At 34.2% G+C, this 20,987-nt stretch overlaps 1 protein-coding gene across 4 annotated transcripts in view; it reads right to left on the bottom strand.

The window, feature by feature from the left end:
* The window catches only part of KANSL1L (KAT8 regulatory NSL complex subunit 1 like), a 112,730-nt gene that overhangs the window by 63,987 nt on the left and 27,756 nt on the right, over positions 1–20,987 (bottom strand). For all 4 annotated transcript variants that reach the window (XM_054585700.1, XM_054585698.1, XM_054585699.1 and 1 more), the window contains 2 exons: positions 8,089–8,230; positions 1,761–1,958 (listed from right to left, as the gene is read on the bottom strand). In XM_054585700.1, coding sequence (XP_054441675.1) covers positions 1,761–1,958; positions 8,089–8,230 — 340 coding nt within the window. The remainder of the gene's footprint in view (positions 1–1,760; positions 1,959–8,088; positions 8,231–20,987) is intronic.

The raw sequence follows: 20,987 nt of genomic DNA, 5'->3' as shown, positions 1-20,987 counted from the left end.
TATTGGGAACTAGAATATTTCTCATCATTACAACCAACCTACAAAGTATATAATATTACAACTACCAATATTACTATAGATAAGGTCAATTACAGATGAGGAAATCGAAGCAAAGAAAGATTAAGCCACTTGACTAGGGACTATAAAGTTGATAAGAAATGGAGCTCTGATTCGAATTCAGGCTGGAATCTTATGCTACTCTGTTTCTTATTATTTTTCCTAATTCAAAAATATCTGCTTTTCTGGTATCCAAAATTTTCCTTATCCTCAAGTTAAAGATATGTAATATGTTTGTAATGTATAATAAATATTAAATCATTCTCAAAATAATCATCTAAAACAATTATAATAAACACAGACCACATCAATGGAAACAGTACCTTTCTACAAAAGAATATTTTAATTACATATATAGTCTATGTTCGTTATTTTAAAAAAGGAAATTACAGAGATTTTTAAAAATATAAAAGAAGATCACCTGTACTCATGCTTCGCAGAGAAAACCATTGCTAACATTTTGGTATATATCCATATCTCTACACTAAGGTTTTTGAGCATATGTGAGCGTTAGCGTATATACAATGCGTGTGTGTGCACATACACACCGCCTTTTAATTAAATCATGACACATCAATTTTCTATAACCTGGTTTTCTCACTTAATATAATGTGACTGCATTTTAAAAAATACATAGACCAAGTTCATCATTTTGTTAATTGCAAGAATTCTATTATAAAGAAGAGGGGTATACAAAACTATTATTTTAAAACTCATTTGTATGAAACTAATAACATGCTGTTAGAAATAATGAAATTCAAGAACACTGAATCTAAAGTTTGAATTTTTCAAAAAATCTTTTTTGAAAAACACCCTGAAATGTTTTCACCATTTATTTTCTTGAAAAATAATGCATACCTAATGACTTTATATTTAAAAGAATTACTACTCATTTTTAGATTAAAGCTCATTTTCAAAATCAACAATATAAATTCTTTATCCAGTTATCAAGGATTTATTAGTTTATGCATGCAAAGAAATGTATAGAGTATCTATTTTCCAGTCTGAAACACTGACACACTCTTCTCTTTTTCTACCTCCAAAAATATCTAAAATACTCTAAGCCACTGGAGGTCGCTGGTCAGATATGTCTGGATCATTGGCCCAGGAGGACAGTGTTAAAACCAACCCTTACTTAGTTTTACCAGAACAACCACCCCACTTCAGCCCAATTAAATCTCATGTGCCTAAGTCCATATTTGGGACAGTAAAAATTTACTAGGAACTTACCTGACTTTGTATTTGCATGATCATTTATTTGTACAAATATTAGAGAAAAAAAGTAATTTGTTTCATTTTACATGGTCATGTTTATGAAAGAACCCATATTCCAATGTTATCTTTGACTAAAAATCTCTATCAACAAATTATTCAAATAATCATTCAGATTTATTAGGCGGTACTCGTGTTCTTTCCCTCTGAAAAGAGTCCAATGATAGACAATTTTGTTTGAAAAAAAGATTTTCCCACCCTAGTATAAATGAGTTATCATCCTATGGCTATGTACTAATTAACACTTTATGAACTATATTTAAATAATCTTAATTACATCAATAATACAATAGAGACAAGTCATATACTAAGTATTTTAATTGTATTTAATGTCAGATTGCCAACTCTAATAACCCAAGGAGATACACATTTATTTAAATGTATAAATTAAAAGTTAATTCACGCCACTCACACTGTACTCTTCTCATTACCTGTTTCTCTATATTGCGAAGAAGCAGTGTAGGGCTACTTGGTGACATTTCAAAATCTTGTTCTGGTAAAGGATCTTGACTCTCCTGGGGAATCTGAGGATTCCTTGCAATATTTAATGAAGTTGGTTGGTCTGCAAATTGTATCTGTTTTTTCAAATTGTCTTTTGGAAGTTGACATTCGTCTAGGATCACTATCCCCTAGGCAAACAGCAATTAGAGAGTTGAAATGAAAACAAATTGACTGCTAAATTACCCTTAATGTTATAATGTGCTTGAAGCCATGCTTCTTATTACCCCTTGGAAATCAGAAAACACACACTTGAAAGTAGTTTAACGCTAAAAAATTGGCTGATTTAAAACATGTGCAGCTAAAGTAACATATATGTCTGATGGATTAAGCTTGTAAAATATTGTCATAAATTACATACATGCAGTTATTTGTCTTCTTAATGGTTTCAATTACTAGCATTAAAAGCATGATACATTTAGAATAAAGATAAAGGCTTATAAGCAGAATATGAACATTTTAGAGTGAAATTTAAAGCATTTCCTGATTTAATTTTAGGATACTGTGGCTACTAGCATCTCCGTTTGAGTTTTATATGTGAGCACTCTCAATTTCATAAATTAAAATACCAAACTTATAAACATCCCAACAACAATCTAACATTATATTAGCTCCTTTCAGAGCCTGTAAGGAGAGGCCCCAAGCCTGCCGCTGCCAGTCAGCAGCCCTGGGCAGGAAAGCACGAATGAGAAAAAGGCCTCTCCAGGCCAGTCACAGTTCTTGTTGTTTAGGGTAGATGAGTTAATGATAAAGACACAAGTTTTCGACTTTGATGGGGTCTTTTCTGAAATGTAAGTAATCAGAGGAATAAGTGGGGATCTTGCTTCCTCTACATTCCCTGCACACACACACACTTTTCCTTGAAACAGCTAGCTAAACTTTCTCCCACATTCCCTAGCTGGTTCACTCCAACCGCGCTCACCCATAGGCTCTCGGAGGCGATGGAAACAGGAAGAGAAAGGAGGAAAAGAGAGGGCCAGTATGCTCTAAATGATTTTATATTTCGTTCTCACCGCAAAACTTCTTCCCTTTCTACCCTTTTTTATCCCCTGTAAGGCAGAATACATGTTACTATATAATATATAGTAGATGCAGATTTTTGCAAAATGCCAAAAAGCCCCCACAGACTAGTTGAAAAAGGTATTAAGTGCCTAATGTGGCTAAATATTATATTCTTGAAATGAAAAACAGACTGAAACATTAATGTAAGTGTATAGTATTTCAAAATGGAACAAATTAAATGCCTACTACAGGTCAGCTTACATCATGTGTAAGTGCTATTTATAGGATGAAAACTGCCTATAGAATATAATATGCAATATATAAGTAGTTTTAGTTTATACTACAGAAACTATAAAACTTCACAGTGAACATAGTCAGCTGTGTTGTTAAACATACATTTTATATGATTTTGTAGTAATATATTACCATGACACTTGGTAAAAGATAAATTATTATTTTTACCTATTCTTACACAATGAAAGTGACTTTAAAAAGTAAAGGAGATCCAGTTTTTGATCCCATTTTAAGTAGTATGCACAAATGTGGCTGTCAAGAAATCTAAAAAATATATTTAAAAGAAGCTTGTTTTATTTGATATTTAAAAAATTAAATTAGACTTGATATAGTATCATTAATCACAAAAACTCTTAGAAGTAATCTGAAATGGCCATTCAAAATTTGCACAAGTCTCTTACTAAGTTTTTTGCAAGGACCTCAATGCAAAAGAAACATGAGTTTTCACTATATCGATTTAACTATAATTATCTTTGGTTTGATTACAGTTTATATTATAGATCAGGCTCTGTGAATTAGCCTGATTTTATAACCTCTACTTGTAATATTGTTTCTATGGAAAAACTGATTATATTAAGTTCAAAAGCCCAATTTATAAACCTTTAGAATACTAACTACCTTCTTATAAGTAGGGGGCCTAATATAGTTGGTCCAGTGAAAAATAATATTTTTAAAATTTAACTGGGGAGACACTCGTAGCCAACTTCATAATCTATTTTTTCCCTTAACTTATTGCCCTGGATAAAACTCTCACAGTGCGAGAACGGGCCATGACTTTCCTCTGCCATGGCCAAGAACAGAGAAAAGGGAAGAGGAGAACGTCCTCTGGAGACACTGCAGAGACAGGTTCTGTTCTTAAAAACCCAGAAAAAGAGCATGCCTGTGTTGGGTAATCATGATGTACACTTTTTATTTTGTTTGTCAACTATACCTCAATAAAACTGAATTTTAAAAAATCAGGATAAGTCCAATGATAGATAAAACAAGGCAAGTAACAAAAATATGAAAATTCTTTAGAATAATGAATTGAGATAACAGAGACAAGTGAAAACTCTAGCATAAGATGATAGCAAATCCACTGCTCCAGAGAAAAAAACTGTTTCTGATAATAACACTAGAGGGATCCCCACCCCAGCTCCCAGGGTCTTCTTAGGGCACAAGTAGTGTGAAAAAGTAAACAGTTGTCTTGGCTACACCTTTATTATACAAAGTCACCGAGACTAATTTTAAGCAAAAAACTTAAACGAAAATTTTAAAACACTGAAATGTACAATTTAAAATTTAGAAGACCCTATCACAGGATAACTAACAAACGAAAATCTCAAAGAGAGGCCATAGCTAGCCTCTCAACCAAGAATAACTTTTGTAATTTTTTCCCAAATGTGAAAAGATGCTGTTGTCTAACTAAAAAGCTGAAGCAGATAAAAGGAGAAATATGAAAGTTGTAAAGCGTTACAAAGCTGTTACAAAAACAAGAAGATATGTTAATATCTGCTTTCTTTCTAAAAATTTATGAGAAATTAGGTCACCTGGAGTGTGTCCAAAGAAAGGGCAAATGGCAGCTTAAAGACCTAAAACTCCTAGTAAATCTACTATGTGTATTTCCTGACCAGTCACAAACTGGCACTTAATTAAATAGGATATTTATAAAAGAGCATCTCTCAATCTCTTTCCCTTCCCCTTATTTCTAGTTTAACCAATAAGAATTTGTTTTTCTTTGTTTTCAAGATACATTAAACAGAAAATTCTGTCTCAGTCAAGATATCTGCTACTTTCAATGTTTTTTCCCTTACAATAACCCAAGAAGCTACAAGGACAAAGGAAGTGCTTGTTTTCCTATTAAGCATAATAACAGCTCAATTAAATGGCAGGTGAATAAGCAATTAAACATCTTAATTCCTAAGGAATGTAAGAAGAAAGTACCAAAATAAAGATATACTGTATTTTGAGAGCATAATTTTAATGACATTTTCCATAAAGCAAATATAATGGGATTCTTAAGGGAACAAATGGCCAGATATACAGCTAGCCTAACCCAGGACAAATGTAAAGTCATAACATTTGTTATGTATTGATTGATTTTAAAGAGAGAGAGGTAGGGAGAGAGGGAAGGAGGGAAGGGTGGAGAGAGAGACAGAGGAAGAAACATCGGTTTATTGTTTCACTTATTTATGCATTCCCTGGTTGATTTTTGTATGTGCCCTGACTGGGAATGAAACCCACACCCTTGGTGTATCAAAACAATACTCTAATCAACTTACAGACCTGGCCAGAGCAGGCCATATAAATTATTACTAGGAAGTTTACATTTTTTTCCTTAAAACAATTTATTTAATAGATATAAACATATAATCAAACTTTTAGAAGAGTTTAACAATTATATAGCACTGCATGGAACAAACAGAATATTAAATATCTTTTCCCAAGTCAAAGCAGTGTGATCTAGTCTAGATGCAAACATAAAACTTAGTCATCAATTTCACTGGGAACTCACTTTCTTGGAAATTTGCAAACTGTTTTAAAGTTGAATCATTCTTAAAACTCTTTTTACTATAAAAATGTTTGTGATATATACTTTAAAGACAGTGATCAAAGAGGAGATATTATTTGGTAATCTTCAAAGGACTGGGAAATCGCTACAACTGAAGACCCCAGTGAAGACACCATTAAAAAATGAGAAACAGTAACTACAGTCATTGAATGGGAAACTTCCATCAGGAAATTATTCTTAAACATAGTTCCCTCAAATCCAGGAGATATAGCCAGTAAGCCTAAGGTTTTATTTCTCTCCTTCCACACACCTTCCTACAGAAATTACTACCAAGTTCTGCAATGCATTAAATAACATTCCTTACTTTCTATCTTCCTCTCCTGTCCTTGTACAATTCATACTTTCTGCTCCAAGCTATACTACTTTGCTATTTTTAAAAAAGAGCATGTTGTTTCTTGCCTTCAAACCTTTAAGAAATGTCCTTTTCTATTTTCTAGTTTCATCAGTTCATCAAGCAAAGTATTATTTATCCTCCAGTCATACTGAGGCATCAGCTCTACTGATGTTCTTTCTGACCTGCTAACCTCTAAAATAAGAGTTAAGTATTTCTCTATGCCACTGCTGAATGTTATTAAAAACACATATCACTGCATGTATTACATTACATTGCAACTAACTATCTGCATGGTCTATCTCTCCTACTAGAATATAAACACATGATACAGCCTGAACCTTATTTAATCTTTATTTATGTGCAGACCGTTGGTGGAGCTCGACTAACCACATATTTCAAGAACTCCTTTCCTTCACAGCTTTCTGTCTCCAAACAATCACAATTAAGCTTACTATATTATCTCCACTACAATATTTTCTCAACATTTTCACCACGTGGAATAGTTTCCCACAAAAACAAAGTTATAAAGAGCTATTTAGCAATATTTAGATTCATGGGATTGCAGAAGAACTCTTTATGTTATTGCTTCTATGGGAAAATATACCAAGTTCCAAGCAAACAACCAGTAATTTTTGGGAAACAATATATCTGTAAGCTAAGGAAATCCTATGTTAAATTTCCCGTGGTTCACATTTAACCAGTATTTATTTGTGTAATCATTTACTTAATTTTTACTCCCAACAGACTGTAAACACCACAACATGAGAGATTTTTAGTTTTCACAACTGACCAAGAACAGTGTTCAAATTCACAAACACACACTACCACCACCACCCAAAAACAGTAAAAAGGGTAAGTTAGTCTTAGACCAAAAAAGAAAAAAGAGGATAATTAATTACACTGAGGCCCAATCTCAAAATGCTCAGTAACAAAACAACAGTAAATAATATTCCATGCCCATTATAGTGGAAAAATCAAGAGGTCAAAAATTATATAATGTTGGCAAGAATGTGGAGGAAACAGGAGCTGGCCAGTGGGAATACCGATTATCCAATCACATCAATGGGTATAAGAAAGCTGAAGACAGCTATGCCTAAGATCTAGCACGCTGCTTCCACTCGCAGACATATAGCGGAGAAAAGCTCTCCACTGGCTCACAAAACACTTAAAAGATACTCATTGCAATACTGTTTTTTTTTACTGGTGTAAAAATGGAAACACTGTCTATCAAAAGAAAATAGAAGAGATAAACATACCGTTGTATTCATACAATTCTATTCCACTAATACAATTAAATACCATACAGGAGGTATAAAAATGCATAAATAGTATGCTGAGCAAAAAGAAGCAAGTTGCAAAAGAGTTTGCAGTATCATTTATATAAACTTCAGAAGCATGGAAAATAAATATTATTTGTAGAAATACATAGATACCTACCTGCCAATAATATAAAAACATACATTTGAAACCTATATAATTTTATTAACCGATGTCACCCGATTAAATTTAATAAAATTAAAAAAATACATAATTATATCAAAAAATGTTGGAATAAGAATAGTGGTTATAGGGGCACAGGGAAAGAGAATGGGATCGGGTAGGGCTATACGAGTACTTCAAATTGTATAAGTAATGCTTTATTATTCTAGAAACTAAACGCATACTAGTAAAAATTTAATATATGATAAATTTGGGGGTGGGTATGCAGGCGTTCATCAAATGGCTTTCTGCAATTTTTTATGTTTTAAAACAAAACGAAAAACATCTAAGGAAATTCCAGTAAGATACACTATTTCTTACATATGATAAAATAAATATCAAGAAAGTAGAGGTTTACAAAAAATGTGTATCACTTCTATTAACTGGAATCCAACAAAGTTCTGAATTGCTTAAGTATGATAAAACGATCACAATATATACAAAGGCATTACAAAGATAGCTTCAATTTATAGCAATTAATATAGCAAAAGTCTTCACATTAACTACATTTTTACAAAACCTTTAACAATTATTTTGTGTGGAGATGAGGAGAAATTCAAACAGTAATATTTTGTAAAGAATAGAAGAACACAGAAAATACCTTGGAGGCACGAATCTGCCTATGAACATCCGTTAGTTGTTGGATTTTGTATTCTAGTTCTGAAATCTGGGCTTGAAGCCACGTCCATCGGCTGCCAACTCTTGCTCTGTCTACAAGCCACTTCCATTCAGTACTACAGTTACTGTGAACAACACATACATTGTTAGTCAGAGCACAAAGGCAATCGAGTTTTCACAGAGGCAGCTGAGTAAGTCCCTTGACTCCTGTCACACAACCCTGATTTCCTTTCCAAAACATCTAATTACATGAACTGAGAATGGTGTATCAATTTCTTATCAAAGGAAAAGATAAAATTTTCTTATCTTTCTATTCCACAAACACCTGTTTTTATTCAATATTACTTATCCAACAGCAGGATAATCTCCTTCGCTACTTAATACTTTATTAATGCTGAAGGGCTGAAATAGAAGTGGGCCAGCAAAGAAAAGAAAACAAGAATGACAAAACTAACACCATGGAAAAACTATTGCACGAGGCCTTTCTATGCAACCAGGTGTTACATAGAAACCAGTCATGTGTCAGGAAACTCATTCAAACTGTGCTAGATCTAAATCTATGTAACAAACCTTAGCTATTCAATTGTACTGTAAGTTTTGTTAAAACAAATCACTATTACCTCATCAAATACTTAAAAATCAATTTAAAGAAATTGTCAAAAATTATTAACAATGAATGCTCTGCTACATTTCAAATAAGCATACCAAATATATAGATTTTTGACATATTTATTAAAGTAAACAGCTTGTTAAAAACCCGATTTTCATGATTCACAGGCCAGATATGACCGAGAATTTAAATAAAGCCTATCTTTCAGTGTATATCTGAAAATAAGAGTTGAACACTAGATCCTCTATCTTTTGGCAGGTGTGCTGCTCTAATACACATTTTGAAAGATTACAAATTATTTTACGAAAATACTCCATTTCAACTAGGAAACAATTATTTGGGGGAGTGTGTATATGTGTGTGTGTGTTTAAATTCGTTAGGAGCTTCAGATTAAAGAAAAAACATGACAGAGGTTGAAGGCATAACTGAAGGACAATAACTACTTAATGGCAAAACACAAACTTCATGAGAAACATGTTTAAAACTCCGTTTATTGTCAAAGTCCATGAAATGTGCAAGACCAAGAGTGAACTGTAATGTAAACTATAAACCCTAGGTGATAAAGATGTGTCAATGTAGGTTCATAGACTATAAAAAACGCACTATGTGGTATCATATGTTGATAGTGGGGGAAGTTAAATTTATGTAGGTATGGGGGTATGTGAGAACTCTCTGTACTTTCTGCTCAATTTTGCTTTAAATATAAAACTGCTCTATAAAAAATCAAGTCTATTAATTTTTTAAAAACATTTAATCATAATGTAAAGTCTTTCATATATATATTAGTCAGAGAAAATATTCACTATAAGAAATTGTCAGGGAAACATAATAAAGTTTTAACTTTACTATACAGAACTTACCCATTATAACAGGATTTTATAATATATCAATGTTCCCCAAAACTTATTTATTAAAAGATTATAATTGCACACAAAGTAATTAAGGAGACCTTCATAAATTAAGACTTCTCTTGGCATTATTCAGTTTATAGCCATTATTGTGATTTTATAAATTTGACACTCTTAAATCACATTTTCATAACTCTGGACAAAAGAGAATACCTATTCAAAATACCTATTCATAGGTAATATTCAATAACACTAATTACCAATCATGTGACTAGTGAGGAAGGCAAGGGCCAGATAATGCAGCAGTTGCATAAGTGAGGATAAAGTGTTAGGTTTTATGCAAAAAGGGAGTTATTAGCAAGATCACAACAGAAACACTTTTTCCAAGCACTCCAGCTACTTGGTAGAGAAAGCACTGAAGTAGGACATGGGAAGAAATAAGGAAACCAGTTAGGATACAACTATTATAATCTGGATTAATAATCTGGATGTGACACAGATAGTAATCTCCAAATATTTCTCATGGTGTACTACATTTCCCAGCCTTCCTTGCAGTAAGATTGGAACCATGTGACTAGTTCTGACCAATGAGCTATTGTGACCTAGTCATTTCAGTCCACTTGACAACCTTCAAAGCCACTAGTGCAGATAGTAGAGCTACAAGATGGAGGAGGATCACAGACCAAACCACACCAGATTTTATGTAAACCAGGTAAACCTTTGAAGTATTAAACTACTGAGATTAGGAGCTTAATTCGTTACTCTAAATACAGTCTATTCTGACTAAAACACTAAGTAAAAGATGAAAACAGCTTGGGCTGGGAAAGGGGTGGGAGATGAACAGCTGAAGAGAATGGATTTAAGGTTCATTTTAAAGTTGAAAGGACTTGCACAAGTATGGTGTAGTGGAAAGCACGGGGAAATCAAAGATGATCTTAGATATTCTTTCAGTAAATTTTGCCCCAGTTGGCAAATTTCCCTACAACATGCAATTTTGCTTGGCTATCAAACTGATGATTAGCTAATGGTCAAATATAATAAAGAAAAAAAAATTTCATAGAGTTCATGTTACTGTACTTCCAGTAAAAATATTCTGATATTTAAATATAGAAAAATCATTTTTATGTTCATAAACTATATTAAATTATACTAACATAGAAAAATAGCAATTACCATATTAAATTTAAGTAAGTTAAATAATGCTGGGACTTTATTGTGGTACATAGAATGCATTGTCTATAAAGGATACGTTATCCTACATTTTAATAGGAGTGAAAAACACATTTGCTATAATTGAAAGTGGTAAACAACCTTTTCCACCAAAAATGTTCCCTTGGATGAAAACCTGTTTTTCTCAAAAGTAATCAATATTGCAAACAAGTTACAAATAAGCATATGACTATCTCATTCAAAAGGAAATTAACACCTGCTGTACCCTAAAGTCAAAGCAGGTTTTATGTAAACAACTTATACAACCAATGATGTAATGGTTTATATAACTTAGATCCCAGCCAATGAGAACACAGATGATGCACCAACAAATAAATAAGAATATGAGTCATATGTGGTGTCCAGACTTCCCAATTAGCATATAAGATTGGCTCACTAGACCACTAACATTGCCTTCTTGGATCTCTCTGGTGTGTTTGATCACTGACCACCACTTGCCAACTATAAAGAGAGGCTCTCCTTCCAGTGAAAAAAACATTTGTGAGTGGAGACCACCTGGGCAGTGGGACTAGTCAGTCCCCAGAACAGCTACACATGCTTTCAATTCCCATCCTTGCTTACTTGCAGTCATCACTTAACTTGCTCAAGAAAATAAATACAAACTGTTTAAAGCAAGTTGTTTTCAGTACAGTTTCTCTTGGTACTAACTTCTTCTCAACATCATGAAGCTACATCCCTGTTTTGACCTTGAAGTATAGTTCCTCAAAGTGAGTGCTTTCTAATATTACATAAGTCACCAAGACTTAAGGAGGTGCTGATGTAAGTTAAATTTTGCCTTTAACATGAATTTTTTAGGTCACTCACAATGAAATAACTACAACGAAAAATAAGAAAAGAAGGCCCTGGCTGGGAAGCTCAGCTGGTTAGACTGTTGTCCCAATATACCAAGGTTGCAGGTTTGATCGTCGGTCAGGGCACACATATGAAGTAACCATTGAATGTATAAGGGAAACAACAAATCGATGTTTCTCTGTCTAAAAACAATAAATAAAACGAAAAAAAGATGACTTGATTGTGGAAAATAACTACCCCCGCCCCCCAAAATGAGGATTATCTTGGAAAAAAACACAGTAAATCATGCCAAATTTCTCCACTGGTGTTTGCTCACGTAGAAAGAGTGTATCCTTTAGACAAAGGGTGAGTAAACTTTTCCTGTAGACAGGCAGATAGTAAATATTTTCGGCTTTTGTGGGCCACCTGGACTCTTTAACGACTACTCAACTCTGCCATGATGGCAGGAGAACAGCCATATGGGTGTGACTGCATTCCAATAAAACTCTGTTTACAAAAAGAGTCAATGAACAAGATTCGGTCCATGGTTTGTAGTTCTCCAATCCCTGATGTAGGATACATGTTTTCATATGCTTTTCAGGCTTCCCAAGGGATTATGACTTCCTTGACAAAGTGTCTGTTCAAATTGTTGGCTCACATTTAATTATGTTCTTGTCTTCTTACTTATACGAGACCTGTGTCAGGCTACATGTACTGGAAGTACACACAGCTCCCAGTCTGTAGCTTGCCTTTCATTTTCCTAATAGTGTTTTTCAAGGAGCAAGATTCTAATTTTGAAGAAGTCCAATTTATCAAATTTTCCTTTTATGGGTAGATCTTTTTATGTCCTAAGAAATCTTTGCTGAACATAAAGTCATAAAGATTTAATCATGTTTCTAAAATTTCAGAGTTTTAGCTTTTAGATCTATAATCCAATTTATTTCTGTGTATGGTGTGAGGTTAGGGTCCAGATTCATTTCTTTCTCTATGAAAAATTTAATTCCTGAACCATTTGTTAAAAGATTCTATTATTCTTTAATAGAAAAAAAAAACTATCCTTGAATAAATGTGTCTATGAACACTATATTTGTTGTATACACCACAAACACACACACACACATGCATCCACCCACCCGTAGGATATCTATCTCAACACCTTAACTCTACACCACGCTATTACTGTAATTTACAATAATTCTTAAAATCCAGTAGTGTAAGTTCTCCAAATTAGTTATTTCTCAATATTGTTTTGACCATTCTAAACTTGAGAATCAGCTTGTCAATCTCTATAGAAAAAGACACCCAGTAACAATCCTTAGTATTTCCTACATATATTATTGTCAACTGCAAATAAAGACACTTTTATTTATGTGTAATCTGGATGCCTTTTATTATTTTTCTCACATTGCTTGACTGGCTAGAAATTGCACTGTGGTGTTAATTTAAGTCATGTGAGTGGACATCCTGACCTTCTTCCTGATCATACATTACAGAGGGAGCATTCAGTCTCTTGTAATCAAATGTAATGCTAGCCATAAACCTTTTGTAAATGTCCTGGTCAGATTTAAGAAGTTTCTGTCTATCCCAGGTTTGTTGTTAGTTTTTACCATGAATGGGTTTAAATTTTGTCAAATTATTTTTGATTATATGGACATAAGTATATGTTATTTCTTTTTTCTTTGATTTTTCAATATTAAGTCAACTTTGCTCCCTGGTATAAACCATTTCGATCATGATGTATTATCTTTTTAATATTTTAGTTGACTCTATTTGCTATTTCATTAGGGATGTTTTGCATCTACAACCAAAAAAAGTATTGATCTGCTTTTTTTCTTGTAATGTCTATCTGGTTTTAGAATCAAGCTAACACTTGCCTCATAATGAGTCACGAAGTGTTCTCTCCTATATTTTTTGAAGAAGTTTGTGTTGAATCAGAATTGTTTATTACCTGAGTTTTAAGAAAAGTAATTAGTGAAGCCATCTGGGACTGGAATTTCCTATCAGAGAAGGTTTTTAATTATTAACTTGATTGCTCTGATACAAGTTTTTTAAGTTTTCTATTTCTTGTGTCAGTTTGGGTAATTTGTGTCTTTCAAGCACTTAGTCTATTTTGTCTGAGTTGTTGAAATTGCTCATAATATTCTGATTATTCCATTAATGCTTTTATCATCTATAGCACTACTTTTCTTTCTTTCCTAGTATTGGTAACTTTTCCCCCCGATCAATCTAGCTACAAGTTTATCAACTTAATCGTTTCAAAGAACAAGCTTTTGGTGGTGTCTCTAATTTTGTCTATGTTTTGGGCTTTATATTTCATTACATTCTTGGTAATATCTTCCTACTTTCTTTGGGTTTAATTTGATCATGATTTTGTAGGTTAAGTGGGAAACTTAGACCAAAGACTTTACACACTTCTTCTAATATAAGCATTTATAGCCATACATTTTCATCTAAGATTTAGTAATCTAGTAGCTGCATCCCACAAAATTAGGTATGCTGTTTTTGTTATCATTCTAAACACTTTATAAATTCTCTAATTTTGTTTCACCCATGAGTTATTTGGAAATGTGTAGTAGTCTAACTTCCGTATTTCAGAACTACATATTCTACATCTCTTGCCATTTCTTCCCTTTGTGTAGATCTGAGTTTTCACTCTACCATTTTCTTTGGGCCTGAAGAACACCTTTTAAGTTTTCTTACAGTATCAGTATACTGAGCAATTTTTCTGTTTTATTTGGAAATATTATTTTTGCCTTTTTTTTTTTTTAAAGACCACTGGGTGGAGAATTTTAGGTTTTCTTTTCAGCACTTTAAATATATCATTCCATTGTTTTCTGGCTTGCATACCTTATGGTGAGAGGTCAGTTCTTTTTGTTGTCATTGTTATATCTTTGATCTCATATATAAAGTGTCTCCCCTACCCCTTACTGCTTTTAAGATTTTTCTCTGTATCACTAGAACTTAATGATTTAACTGCAATATTCCTTGGTATGAGTTCATTTGTTTTTATCCTATTTTTGATTTATTGAGCTTTTTAAATCTATGGTTTTATAGTTTTCAGCAAATTTGGAAAAAATGTGGCCATTATTTTTCCTGTTTCTTTTTCTTCCTCCCTTCCCTCTTATATCTAGAACTCCAATTATGGAGAACTCACACTGTATTTGATATGGATTTGATATTATATGCAGGTCACTGCTATTCAGTTCATTTTCTTTTTGCTATTTTTACCCTACGAGCTTCAGTTTGGGTAGTTTATGTTGCTGTATGTAAAAACTGACTGAACACTTCTGAATGTCTAGTCTCTTGTTGAAACAATAGTTTTCATTTCAGATGTTGTATTTTTTCCCTAAAAGTTCAGTGGTTCTTTATTGTATATTCAATTTCTTTCATTATTTCACGCTTTGCTTTTAAGCCCTTACATATGCTTACAATAGATATCTTAAAGTTTTTCCCTACTCTCATTATCTCTGTCATTTGTGTCTGTTTTTGTTGATGATTTTCTCCCCCTTCTTTGCATGCAATTGGTTTTACACACACACACACACACACACACACGCATGTGTGTGTATAACACATTTATTATGGACACTATAAATATTGTTGAATTTATGGGTTTAATGGTCTTCATTTAGAGTGATAAACTTTGTTTCAACAGGTTCTTAAATTACTTGCTATTCAAATTCATTGTTTTCAGCTTGCTTTTAAGATCTGTTAAGCGGTATAGGCATAGAGTAGGCCCTGACTAGTGTGGCTCAGCTGGTTGGAGCACCATCCCATAACTTAAATGTTGTGGGGTCGATTCTCGGTCAGGGCACAAACCTAGGCTGCAGCTTCAGTCCCTGGTCCGGATGCATACAGGAGGCAACAGATCGATGCTTCTCTCTTGCATCGATGTTTCTCTCCCTTCCTCTCTTCTCTAAAAGCAATAAAATAATGTCCTCAGGTGAGAATAAAAAAAAAATTTTTTAAGAGGTATAGAATAGTCATTGACTAGGGCTAATTCAGTGTTACTCTTGAAGTGTGACCTTTCCGGGGTGTCAAAAAGCTCCAAATGTTCAACAAAGTCTCTCCACTCTGCTTACTCAGAACTCAAACATACCTGAACTGTGTAGGAGTGCTGGAAACTGTTCATATTACAGCTTCCTAATAGTTCTTTGCCCCTGTGGAATTTTACATACACATGCATAGTTTAGTATTCAACAAAGTTTTCTCAAGGGATTGCATGAATATTTCTGGAGCATTTTCTTTGCATAAGTAGATCCCTCAATTTCAGTGTTCTCTACTAAAATTCCAGCTACCCCAGCCTCCCAAACTCTAATCTTTATCTCAATTAAGATCACTGTGCTCTACTTAGTTTTCCTCCCCCTGCATCAGAGATGAGAAAGTGCCTTCAAGCAGAAAACAAGGGCAATCACAAGAGTTACTTCCACTGTTTCTCTTTCCTCAGAAACCACTGAAACTCTGCCCTTTGCTGCCTTCCACCCACTGTGTCCATTTTCGGAAAACAGTGACTGTCTCAATACAGGATGGGGCAAAAAAAAGGAGGTTTACAGTTGTGAGTATGCAAAACAATTTACTTTTGTATTATTGTTCATTAATTATTGTATAATTTTCCACACAAACTGTAAACCTACTTTTACCATCCCCCATATTTTGACAAGTTTTCTAGTTTACAGCCAAAAAGTGAGTCTAGTACCAGTAACCCCACTCTGTCATGGCTAGAACTCAAATAACTTTTACATGTGTGTGTGATCTCTCTCTCTCTCTCCCCCCCCCCCAATGGCTTCTATTTTTGTTCTAATATTTCATACCCAAAGCTTCACTGCCTTTGAAAAAAACACTACAGTTGCATATTGGGCCAAAATCTTTAAAGAACAAAAAAATTTGAAAGTAGTTCATAGTTTCCTTTGTTGAGTGCTCCTGTACAATTTCATGGAAGCAGAGCTTTTTATCCGTCCGGTATTACCCATTTATCTCTCTATTGTTCTGCGAGAAAAAGAAAGTTATGTCATGCTTGAGCTATTATAGTTTTATGCCTCTTTCTTATAACAACCTTTTTGCTAAATGTTACAGAAATTTCTATGAATGATAGGGTGAGCCATGAGAGAAACCCAAAACATATGGTATTAACATAAAGGTCGGGCAGCAAGCAGACAGGAAAGAGATGGTATAGGTGAGTTTTCCTTTCTATACTACACTATGTATACTACATTAGGAAAACATGATCATTTAAAAGAGAGAACTAGAAAATGTTGTAATGTGCTGGCTGTTCCTTGCTGTTTAAGCCTGAAATAAATTAATTTAGGCAAGAATTAATTTACAAGCAGAGAAAAAAAACCTTAGGGAGGCTCCCTCTGACTACACTACTTCAGGAAGAAAGACAAATACCATGATTTCAATTGTATGTGGAATCTAATGAACAAACTGAACTAAAAAGCAAAATAGAGACAGAGATGACAGCTATTGGGTTGGAGAGGTTGGGGGCAGAGGGATCTAGCAAAAAAAGAAAAGGGACTCACAGACATGGACAACAGCATGGCGATTGTAGGCAGGGGGTATATCAGGGTTATATGGTAATGGAAAAAATACAATTTTTTTAAAGATTTTAGTTATTTATTTTTAGAGAGAGGGAAGAGAGAGGGAGGAGGGGGAGAAACATTGATGTGAGAGAGAAACACTGATGTGAGAGAGAAACACTGATAGGTTGCCTCTCCTGCACGTCCCAACTGGGGACCGAACCTGCAACCCAGGCATGTACCCTGACCAGGAATCAAACCAGCGACCTTTTCCTTTGGGGGACAACACCCAACCAACTGAGCCACACCAGTCAGGGCTACACTACTTCTAATTTAATAAAAATTCATAATACAGGGACTTAAAGGATCAAGAAAGCCAAATGCTCCTCTACAAGTGACAACAAAAAGTGTATTCCAAGAATCTGTCTTAAGAGTTCTAAGCCACACAATGAGAGCAACCTGGAAGCAAAAATCAGATGAATGTACTATTTTGGTGGCCTCAAGGTAGCAGTCATTAAACTGAGGGAAAGTGGAAAGTAACTAGCAAATTAACTAATCTTTATGATTAACAACTATGACCACATAAGATCTTTCGCTGTGATATTTTCATATATAAATGACTGGAGGCCAGCCAGAAAGTATAAATGAGGAAGCTCTATTAGTAAAAAACAAACAAATAGACAAATAAAAACAAAACACCACAAGCCTAACCTAACATGTTCTACCTGGGGAACCCAAATCTGCATCAACAGGACACATTGTGAGAATACTGTACAGCTTTCAATGAGAATATACTCTCTAACGCCCTTTTCACATATAGACACAAAGGGCAATGGCTAAGAAATAATTCCCAAAATGTAAAGTCAGGGAACATGGAGGACAAAGAAGTTTCTCTTGAAAACAGACTTAAAATCCTATCGAGTACTTATTCCAGTTCCAGAGCAAGAAATCTTATTGATGCCAAAAAGGACCAGGAACTATCATGTGTATCCCACTCTTTTCTTTTTCCAGTGGGAATTTATATTGTAGCTTTTCTGTTTTTACTCCTATATATACATATACACAGAAATAAAAAGGGAAGATGGTTAGAAAAGTTGTCTATTAGTTTATAGGTCACCACATCATAAGAAACCACACCTTGGATCTGACAAAGAGGAATTTATTCCACCTACTGAATATGTCTTTGAGTTGTGATCCTTCAGGAGCCGTGTTTTCTCTATGAGGAGAGAGTGCATGGATATTTGGGTGGCCAACAGGGCAAATTGAACAGACTGTTTATTTTCCCTTAATATCCATTCTCCTCTATTTTTTATAATAAAAACACCCAAGTCTTAGCTGAGCCTATAGCAGCTCAGCTAAAGACCACATTTTCCAGCCTTCTTTGCAGTGTGGGTATGTGACTAAGTTCTTGACAATCCAATACGAGACAAAGTAATGTGTGCAACCTGTCATTAAAAATGATTGGATGTGGAAATCAGATGAAGTACTGGTAAGTTAGTTTCAACAACATCCTACAGGACAGCAAAGCCAACTGTTCTCTGCAAACAAAAAACCATGTAAGGCAAAGCTACTTCTTGACTATTAAATGAGAAAAAAATTCTGCGTGTTCATTTTTGAGGTCTTCTTATTATGACAGCTTAGTTAGCATAAATCTTAGTATACCTGTCCTTCAAAAACATTTTGGGCCATTAGGATCACTTAGTTTAAGAAGTTCTCATTAAAAGTCTTCACTGTCTTTAAGAAAATTAAGCCTCATTGACATACAAGCTAATAACATTAATGCTCTACCACATAATTGTAAACATGAACAGGAAAAACAAATACGCGAACTAAATCAATAAATAAATGAACCGTTAAACTCTAGGGAATTTTGGCATGGAGATAAACCAAGTGGGGATGCCATTTAGGATATCCAAGGAAAATCTCAGACTGGAACTTAAAATGGGTTCCCTAAAATGAAGGAGAAATAAAAGGGAGAAAAAAACAATCTTAATATATTATGCAGTTCTGCCTAGAACTCCAGCAGAACCAGATGCATCAACTGCCTAAACCAAAATTATCAGTATTAGTTTGCAAGAATTAACAAATCAGATTGCCAAATTTAGTCTTGTTCCCCTACTACCATCTATTCACCCAGTCCCCCCGCAGCCAAAGAAAACATATGAGAAAAAAAAGAAGAGGTTGGGGACCACTTATTCATGCTAATTACTACTCTACTTCTATTGTACGGAAAGAACTTTGAAAGTGAATAGCCTGATAAATAGTCTTAGCTGTGTTTTTAAAATCCTTGTACAATACCAAAAACACAAATAGAGGCATACAAATAAAGAAAATAAATTTTTAAAAACTAATCCAAATGTATTTGCTAAACAGTCTGAAGTCACACACTTTAGCAATTCAACAAGCATTGTGTGTATGTATGTGCATGTGAGTGTGTCTCTTTTGTTCAGGGAATCTGGGCCACTATATTTCCAAATTACAGTAGTCCTCCCTTATCACAGGGGACACATTCTAAGACCCCCAGCAGATGCCTGAAACTGTAGTTAGTACCAAACCCTACTTATACAGTATTTTTTCCTACCCATGCATACCTATAATAAAATTTAATTTCTAAATTAGGGATAGTGAAATTAACGACAATAACTAATAAAATAGAACAATTATAATACACTGTAATAAAAGTTACGTGTGATCTGTCTCTGTTCATGTCTTCCACCCACAAATTTAATGCTTTTTCCATCTTAACTATCATACACTGTGACTGTACGTTTGCAGTATGAGGTGTGACAGCAAAACTAGCACAAATTTATTTTTTCTTCTTTACAACTTCACAGATGCTTCATTCTTACTATACATCTTAGCAACCTCAGCAGACGATTTTTTTTCTCTCCTTAAGTCAAGAACTTTGCCTTTTCACTTAAAGGAAGCACTTTAGGACTTCTCCTTGGCATATCGAATTGCTGTCATCCCCACTTTTGCACTTTGGGGTCATTATTAAGTAAAACAAGCATTACATGAACACAAACACTGAGCTACCGTGATAGTCAATCTAAGAACCAAGATGGCTGCTAAGTGACTAACAGGCTGGTAGCACATTAAGGCGTGGATACATTGGACAGATGGATGATTCATGTCCTGCACAGGATGGAGTGTGTGGGACAGCATGAGATTTCATCATACTACTCAGAACGGTGAATAATTTAAAACTTATAAATTGTTTATTTCTGGAATTTTCTATTTAATATTTTCAGTTGGCCATGGGTAGCTAAAACCACTAACAGTGAAACCACAGACAAGGGGGGAATGCTGTTATACAGTGCACAAGGGGCCTGCCCGACAGGGCAGGCAGAGCTAAAATACAGCAAGAGCTCTCCATTCCAAGCCCTGCAATTACAAATCTAAACCTGCTCAGAGGAAGCACCATCTTCTTCTATCACACACAAACAGGCTAGTGATCTCTCTGCTCGCCACTACAATGGGCAATGAAAAAAAATGAGGTAGAAGATGATTACGTTATGCTTGTTTCTCAGAAAGGTGATTATCACTATCAACCCAGAATTGAGTACAAGTGTCTCTGCTATAACACAATAGATACATTCCCAAATAATATCATGCCTTATAAAATAAAAATAGCTGAACTTCTAAAGAAAACAGAAGTTCAAAAGGCATTAGAGCCACACCACTCAAAATCTATGGAATTTTAAAATCTGAGTCCTAACAAAACAACAATAATCCTTATAAAAATATTAGTATACTTTAAGTTTTCACTGGCATGTGTATCAATAAGCCAGTCCAACCTTTAAAGCTTCATATCCAGGAGCTCAGGCCTCTTCCTTTGAAGTGGTTCCTTGAAGATATTCACTTCTAATAGAGAACAGGTTGCTAAAAATTAGAAATACCATCTAGA

The sequence above is a fragment of the Pteronotus mesoamericanus genome, unplaced genomic scaffold, assembly GCF_021234165.1.
Source record: "Pteronotus mesoamericanus isolate MK-2021 breed Mesoamerican mustached bat unplaced genomic scaffold, CSHL_Meso_final contig_90, whole genome shotgun sequence".
In the NCBI taxonomy this organism is placed as follows: Eukaryota; Metazoa; Chordata; class Mammalia; order Chiroptera; family Mormoopidae; genus Pteronotus; species Pteronotus mesoamericanus.
The sequence above is the reverse complement of the archived record's forward strand: the minus strand, read 5'-3'. Positions and strand labels throughout refer to the sequence as shown.